This window comes from Ictalurus punctatus, chromosome 18 (assembly GCF_001660625.3).
Source record: "Ictalurus punctatus breed USDA103 chromosome 18, Coco_2.0, whole genome shotgun sequence".
Classification (NCBI taxonomy): domain Eukaryota; kingdom Metazoa; phylum Chordata; class Actinopteri; order Siluriformes; family Ictaluridae; genus Ictalurus; species Ictalurus punctatus.
The window spans coordinates 9,199,703-9,207,730 of NC_030433.2; the positions used below are offsets into that span (position 1 = coordinate 9,199,703).

Below are 8,028 nucleotides of genomic sequence, written 5' to 3' on the forward strand. Positions count from 1 at the left end.
ATCAAAAACCTCTTTCAGCTCCTGAGAGAACAAAAATAACACCAAAATTCAGAGGGCTTCATGATTAAAACCACAGAAATGATACAGGATGAAGCATGAAGCAACATCGCCCCCTACAGAACACTGTCAGAGGAACAGGGGGAAGAATAGAAAGGAAAGGAGTACTACAGTATACAATACAGATGTTTAAATGATACTTACACACGTTTTTGATGTAAATATGAGAGAAGACAGATGTCCTGGATGTTATGTCGGTCATTAAAAACATCACACTACAGGATTTATGAAGAATTTTATATCTTTTTTACAGCACAGATCAGATTTTTAATTCTTCCTCTGGAATCAGAGACCAAACTAAAGATCTTGAGTTTCAGAACATGCGATCTTCAGAATGTGTCGTGAAAACCTTTAGATTGAAACCAAAATGGCGGACCACAGTTCGGTTCATCTCAGCTGTCACTGGTTATCGGTCTTTCATGCATGCGTGTGATGAAAATAATCATCATTTAAGAACAGCAATTTACATCCAAATATCATGGCACCCACCACCGAACCTCTAGCAGTGCTAGCTTGCTTACTTAGCTAATGTTAACCATGATCTGCTGGTGGTTGTCATGGAAACACTGAATTATATTCTAAGCTGCTGTTCAATAAATCAGTGAGAATGAGAAAATGAGGATGTGAGCAGTATCCAAAAGTCAGCCATATTAGGCTGGTATGGATTGCAGGAGGTCATGGGGGTGTTTCCATATTAATGCATATTTTGCATATTCATTGATCTTGGGTAAATGTTCAGCCTATGAGCTTTGCTATATAAATCACATTATCTTTGTAGGTCCATGACAGAGAAACGCTGCTCGGTCTCACCCTCATCACCAGACCATCTCCTCTCTACAGTCCAATCAGCTTTGATCAAATGTAATCAGACTGAATCACTGCAGTCTCAGCTCTCTCTCCTTTACGAATCCCACAGACGGACGTCAGACAAGATGACGAGGTGTTCAGCTGAATCAGCCGGAGTGAAGTCCTGATGAGGGGCGTGTTCACATGACAGTGTGTATAAAACACACTTCAGCTCTGTTTCCTAACACACACTGAATGTCAGGCTGAATGTGAGGAAATGTTTTGCAGCGAGTTCGGCAGACTCTATAATAAAGGGAACTAGAGAGAGGCATAATAAAGGAAGAGGAGAAGATAAAGGAGAAAAGGGAAAGGAGAAAGTCAAATCAACATCCCGGATCATATCACAATGGCAGAACTGTTTTTCCTCTTATTTATGTAACCTGTAACTGTACTAACACACTTCCTGTCATTACCTCTGCATGCTACGAAGAAAGCCAAACGCACACTACACAAGTTTAGCTCAGAGTTCCCTGTCGCAGCATAACACACAATAACTCAACTAGAGATCGACCGGTTTATCGGTTTTGCGGATTAATCAGTATGATAACAGATCTGGAACTATCGGTTATCTGCACAAATCCACACCGGTAGTTTTTCCCGGTTGCGTCCGGTGCGAGAGAGTCTGAGAAGAGGCCGTTGTCATTAGACGGTCCACTCAGAATTAAGTGGAGTTTCTGTGATTGCTGCAGCAATAAATATTTTTTGTGCTTTTTTGTAGATAACTAATTTAGAAAAATTGCAAGATCCTCTGATTATTGTGAAGTTTCCTTGATTTTGAGCTAATTTCTGCCATCGCAAACTCACGGAGGGCCTCTACAGGATTATATGGCATGAGAGCGGCCAACTAATTTTGTTGTGCTATTTGAAGTGTGTTTTGGTTCATTTTGGACGTCTCTATTTGTTGTTATCTTTTATTCACTTTAATATGTATTAACAGTTAATATTAATTTCATTTCAGTACTGTTTATTTTTGTAATCAAGTTCAGCGATATTTTTACTTTGAGTGTCATGGTTCCATTCAGAATCAATTTTAAAAAGATTGATTGATTGGTTATCAGTATTACTAACAACCACTACCGGTCTAACTCTAAACTCAGTAAACAAACAGCAATATTTATTTGCATTGTACCTCCAATTCTCTTTGCAGAACAGACAACTCTCACTGCCTGAGTCTCCACAAACAATCTTTCCATTTTTTTTCTCTTATTTTTCTTCTCTCTGTAACAAATCACACTTCCAAAGGACTCCACTATGTCCACAACACAAATAATTGTGGGGGAATAAAAAATTATTTAAAAAAGCAGCAACATTCTTCTGTTGTGGATGAAACTGAGAAGTATTTAAAAAAAATTAAAAATATGAAATGAAAGTCATTTTATTCCGATGGCAGATCCAAAGTGACTAATAACTGCATCTCAGCAGCTCTGTTGTGAAATGTAAACAATAAATGTAAAAGCATTTCCACCCCACACACTTTGCTGATGTTGCAGTTGTTACAGTACAGGACAATCAGCTTAAAAGCCAGGCTTGGTTTCTCTTTGAGAAAATATGATACACACTAAAAGCATCTTCACTTACAAAATATAATTACTGTGAGTGTGTGTGAGTGTGTGTGTGTGTGTGTGTGTGTGTGCGCGCACGCGCAAATTTGTGTGTCTGTCAGTCATATAAAATTATGACATGATTTACCCACTGTAATCACACATACGGAACAGTAAAAGGAAGAGGTCCCTATATTCCAGGCAGCACTGCCCGAGTGCTTCACTGCTGAATGAGACACAGCCGAGGTTCCTCTGCCCCAGCTCCAGGTGAAGGTGTTTCTGCAGCCTACGCAGTAAACATAGCGTGCGGTTTGGGACTCAGCCACAGTGGACCAGATGTAACGGTATCTGAAGGCCTGAGAGGAAGAAGGTGGGTGTGGCAGGTGGAAAGGTTCTCTGCAGGAACTCTCGCTCTCAGAGGAGAGCTCTAACGCCGATGATTACGCTCCTCCTCAGTCAGATCTGTCAGAGCTCATCGCTCGGCCGTTCCCGTGTCCTCCTGCGACAGTCGCATGCTGCGCTGTGGTCAGACGGCTGTCTCACTCTCTCCATATCGGGTTGAACAGCAGGTTTATCCACCTGTCGATCTGCATATGACTGAAACACACACACACACACACACACACATACCAGTAATAACGTCAATAACGTACACTCTGTGCTCAAACACACTCCTGAACCTGAATGAAGAACTAAACTCTAAACTAAACTAAGAATTAACACCAAACTTTTTCTGAAAACGATCAAACTCAACAAAAACTCCAACTAAGAGCACAAGAAGCACTATAAAGGGGGAGAGAGGGCAGGAATACAGCTGCTGCTGAGGTGATTTTATCCTTTATTACTGTGTAATGGTGTGTACTGTTCAGTGTTTATTACAGGTATAAATTGCCATTTATTACTATGTTGTAGATATGCATCACTTTTCCATTTCTTTTTACTGTTTATTACTGACATTATCATCACTATTAAAATTATTTATTAGTAGTGGTAGTAGTACTTACACAGATAGTAGTAGTAGTAATAATAGAGGGAATAGGAATATTAGTAACAGTAGAGTAACACCAGTAGTTCGTTTTGGTAATATAATGATAATAATAATTAGTAGCGTTACCTTTAGCACCATGTAGTAGTAACAGTAGAGTCTGTGAGGTTGGAGCAGTTCTCTGACCAACGCCTGCCCCGCCCTCGCTACAGCCTCCACTTCACCATCATTCTCCTGTCACACACACACACAGTTACACTGCTGCCACAGCAGGTAGGGGTGTGGCCAGGTATTTTTACACAGACATCTCAGGTGATTCAGGAGAAACTCACCTACGCTTCTGCTTTAATGATAAATATGCAGCTCTCAAACAGTATATTACACAATAACTACTCAGTAATCTCTCACCTTTGCCCACTGGATTTTCTCGATCAAATCAGACAGATCTCTCTTTAGCTGTAAGTAATGGCGCCCGGGCCTCAGGTGTGTGTAAAAGTGTTCGTAATACGAAGAGTCCTGCTTCATTACCACACTGTTCCCCAACATCAGGTACGGAAACCTGTACGCAGCTACGGTCCCGTCCACGTTCACCTGGTATTTATACTGCGCACACACACAATAATTCTCTCTGTATTTTATTATTTTTCTGAATACATGAATGTTTAATGAGTGTTTTATTTCCTCTGAATAACCTGATGAGTATTTCATCTGTTTTATTTAATTATGGTTATTATTTTAAACACAGACAAATTATTAATTATTATTGTTATTTGTGTTCTTGTAATAATTTCCTTTGCAAAAGCTTCCTCAGGCCTGATAGAGGTGTTATAAAAATGAAATATCTTAATAATAATAATAATAATAATAATAATAATAATAATAATATCATTAGAAATAATTTTGTTTGTCCTTCTCACCTTAAAGAAGTCGAAGAATCCGACCAGCGGTGCTTTACCGAGATCTTTCTCTCGTTCGCGAAAGAAGAAGAAAGCCGTGATCCCGGCGTCCAGCAGCTCGGGATTTTTCTTGGACATGGTGACAAGGTTTAATCGTTCCTCACGACTGTCCCTGCCTCGGAAAAACGCTCGCTCCGTTTTATTCCCCCACACAGGACCTGCATGACAACAGCAGCTTACTGTCCTCCTGATAAACCAGAAGATGCTAACGTGCTAAATGCTAAATCTGCAGCTGACACACACACACGCACACACACTCAAAAGTATTTTTTTATTTAACACACATCAAGACTTTACTGAAAATAGAAGCTGCTATTGATATAAGTAAATGTGAAAAACAAAAACAAACAATTAAATAAATGAAAGTTGTTGAAATGTTCCATAGAAAAATAAATGTGAAATAAATGCATAAATTGCTGAATTGTTTAATAAATGTATTGTATTAAATTTTAATAATGTTACCTTAATAAAAGCAAAATAAATAAATTAATAAATAAAATAAATAAATGAAAATAAAAATAAAGAAAGAAAGAAAGAAAGATGCCAAGCCACATAATGAAATTAAATGTAAAAAAAGATAATAAAAATAAATTACATGTTAAATATACATGAATGAATGACACACACACACACACACACACACACACACACACACACACACCTGTATTTCCCTGTACAGACAGCAGGTCATTGGACACGCCCCTCATCGTCTCCAAGGTGGAGTGTGTGATGTCATAGGTGGGCAGGATGATGTCACGCGTGTCCTTCGAGCCGCACCATGAGATAATGGGAAGTGGTCTGGGAACGTCGGAAACTTTGCGCGTCTCTAAGGGCCAGTCACCGACGTTAATGAAGAACTCGACGTCGGGCACACGGACCTGCAGGGAGATGTACAGCCGACCAATCAGAAGAGCCGCAGGACAGAAGTTTGTTATGATGTGATGTGAAAGGTGTAGAAATGTCTCACTTTGCGCATAAGTGAAAGCAGCATCTCGTCGGAGAACATCTTGAAGTCGGTGTATTTCCCGAGTGCACGGCGGTGCAGCTGGTTGCTGATGATGGTGTAGTGAATGACGCCCCTGTTAGAGAAGCGCAAGGGAACTTCCTGTCTCACTTGCTGCAGCTCAATGGAGGGAAAAGCGCTGAAATCCTGCTTGATCTGAGGATCTTCACTCGGACACTTCATCACACTCAACCATGCCTCCGCGTCCTCATCGGGACAATCGCAGTCCTCATGATACACTGCTCCTGCAGCAGGGGGCGGGGCCAGAGTGTTTTACAGCAACAACAATACACCGCTCCTGAACATCTATAATTTCTTCCCTTTCTAATGTGAAGTGGGTGGGGCTTATCTCGGGTACCGCTTCTGTAAGCTCCACACACACCAATCACACAGCAGATTTCAGACCTCTCACACAGATTTTATTTATAAATAAATTAATGTAAAATAAACAAATACATTTTAAACACAAATAAACAAAGTCTGAGTATCTCAGAGACAGCCTGGCTGTCAATCAAGCTGTTCATTAGAATATTAGGCCACACCCACCAGGCCAGTCTCACTAAGTTCAGCTGTGTTTTATCAGTCTCAGAAACTCAGGACTGGGATCAAACACACATGTGTAATAATGTACACCATGTTCTAGTGTGGAGTGTTTGTGTCACACACCTGTCAGGGTGTATGGAGATTGAGCCACAGGTTTGTGCTTGTGAAACACCTCCACCTTCAGGCCGCTAACCGCGCTGGAGTAAAGCCGGAATCTCACGAGGAAGGAGCCGTCGTTCCGGTCCAGAGGAGCAGGAACATGAACACGGACTCGCTCCTGTACCGAGACAGCGCTCACTCTCACCTGGAATGAATCTGTATCTGATACACACAAACACACACATCAACAGCCTATTCTAAAAGGAATAAATATTAAAATATAAATATATGTAAAATAAAAAATGTCACCTTTCATTTCTGTCCTTGAAATTGACACAATAAATGAATTATATATGAATATGAATAAATAACAATTGTTACAAACCGAAGAGAGCAATAGTCACAATTTTAAGTACAAACTGAACCATGTGGAAAAACAGAACAAAAGTTTTTTTAAACAATAAATGATTTGATAAAAATGATTTTTAAATAAATATTTTAATAATAAATTACATTCACACACTTTGCTTGACTTGCTTCTGTTTAAAACAAAGAATAAAAGTAAATTCATAATTTTACAGATAGTTAACATGCTCCTGAACTCATGGTGATGTTTAAAATGCGTTTAGAGGTATTTGGAATGCGTTGAGAGTTGTTTGAATGGGTTTAGAGGTGTTTGAATGGGTTGAGAGGCGTTTGAATGGGTTTAGAGGCGTTTGAATGGGTTGAGAGGCGTTTGAATGGGTTGAGAGGCGTTTGAATGGGTTGAGAGGAGTTTGAATGGGTTTAGAGGCGTTTGGGTGGGTTTAGAGGCGTTTGAATGGGTTGAGAGGTGTTTGAATGGGTTGAGAGGTGTTTGAATGGGTTGAGAGGTGTTTGAATGGATTTAGAGGCGTTTGGGTGGGTTTAGAGGCGTTTGAATGGGTTGAGAGGTGTTTGAATGGGTTTAGAGGTGTTTGAATGGGTTTAGAGGTGTTTGAATGGGTTTAGAGGCGTTTGAATGGGTTGAGAGGCGTTTGAGTGGGTTTAGAGGCGTTTGAATGGGTTGAGAGGTGTTTGAATGGGTTTAGAGGTGTTTGAATGGGTTTAGAGGTGTTTGAATGGGTTTAGAGGTCTTTGAATGTATTTAGAGGTGTTTGGAATGTGTTTAGAGGTTTTTGAATGGGTTTAGAGGTGTTTGAATGTATTTAGAGGTGTTTGAAATGTGTTTAGAGGTTTTTGAATGGGTTTAGAGGTGTTTGAAATGTGTTTAGAGGTTTTTGAATGGGTTTAGAGGTGTTTGAATGCGTTTAGAGAGGTTCTGAAATGTATTTAGAGGTGTTTAAACATGTTTAGAGGTGTTTGAATGCGTTTAGAGAGGTGCTGAAATGTATTTAGAGGTGTTTAAACATGTTTAGAGGTGTTTGAATGCGTTTAGAGAGGTGCTGAAATGTATTTAGAGGTGTTTAAACATGTTTAGAGGTGTTTGAATGTGTTGAGGAGTTTAAATGTGTTTGAAATGAGTTCAGAGGTGTTGAATATTCTCACCCGGGGACACAGTGATGTTTTGTCCGTCTTGATTCACCGCCTGAATGTAAAAATAGCGGACAGGAACCACAACCCGCGGATCCAAACCCGGTCCCCAAATTATGCATCTTTCTGGACTTACTTCAACTTTATATTCATGACAGAGTCCCGGTTTTGCATAACCGATCAGAAACGTAGCGATATAAACCCTTAATAACACATTGTGCGCACTATATGAAGTTCCTAAACAGTTTCTCTGCAGCATTGTTACTGCTGTGATGCGCGTCCGCGTTTTCATACGGGTACTTTCTTCTTCTTCTTCGACTTGACAAGCACCATAAATACTGCCATCTATAGGCCTGGAGGTGTGGATAAACCAATCAGAATTACACTGGTCACAATAAAATATATAGAGATGGAGTACTATTTTAATTTCTGCTTTTCTAAACAACTAAGTTTTCATTTAAATGCATTGCAGCAATATATGTTTCA

The 8,028-nt window shown here is 39.8% G+C and overlaps 1 protein-coding gene across 2 annotated transcripts; it reads right to left on the reverse strand.

Annotated features, from left to right (window-relative positions):
• Nucleotides 1-2,262: 2,262 nt before the first annotated feature.
• On the reverse strand, nucleotides 2,263-7,849 carry poglut3 (protein O-glucosyltransferase 3). 2 transcript variants are annotated; one of them, XM_017491864.3, is made up of 8 exons: nucleotides 7,558-7,849; nucleotides 6,055-6,246; nucleotides 5,353-5,633; nucleotides 5,047-5,263; nucleotides 4,347-4,543; nucleotides 3,838-4,032; nucleotides 3,559-3,663; nucleotides 2,263-3,041 (listed from the first exon to the last, which is right to left on the reverse strand). In XM_017491864.3, exons 1-8 carry the CDS (start codon nucleotides 7,832-7,834, stop codon nucleotides 2,910-2,912), a joined length of 1,596 nt encoding a protein of 531 aa, XP_017347353.1. In that variant the 5' UTR covers nucleotides 7,835-7,849; the 3' UTR covers nucleotides 2,263-2,909. The 2 variants fall into 2 exon arrangements, with proteins under 2 accessions (XP_017347353.1, XP_017347352.1); XM_017491863.3 differs by having other exon boundaries at nucleotides 6,055-6,252.
• Nucleotides 7,850-8,028: the final 179 nt, after the last annotated feature.

Coding starts and splice junctions, on each gene's coding strand:
- poglut3 (XM_017491863.3), bottom strand. CDS start 7,834: ATGAAAACGCGGACGCGCATCACAGCAGTAACAATGCTGCAGAGAAAC. Junction 5,634..6,054: donor ATCTCCATACACCCTGACAG/GTGTGTGACACA, acceptor CCCCTGCTGCAG/GAGCAGTGTATCATGAGGAC. Junction 4,033..4,346: donor GATTCTTCGACTTCTTTAAG/GTGAGAAGGACA, acceptor GTGTGTGCGCAG/TATAAATACCAGGTGAACGT.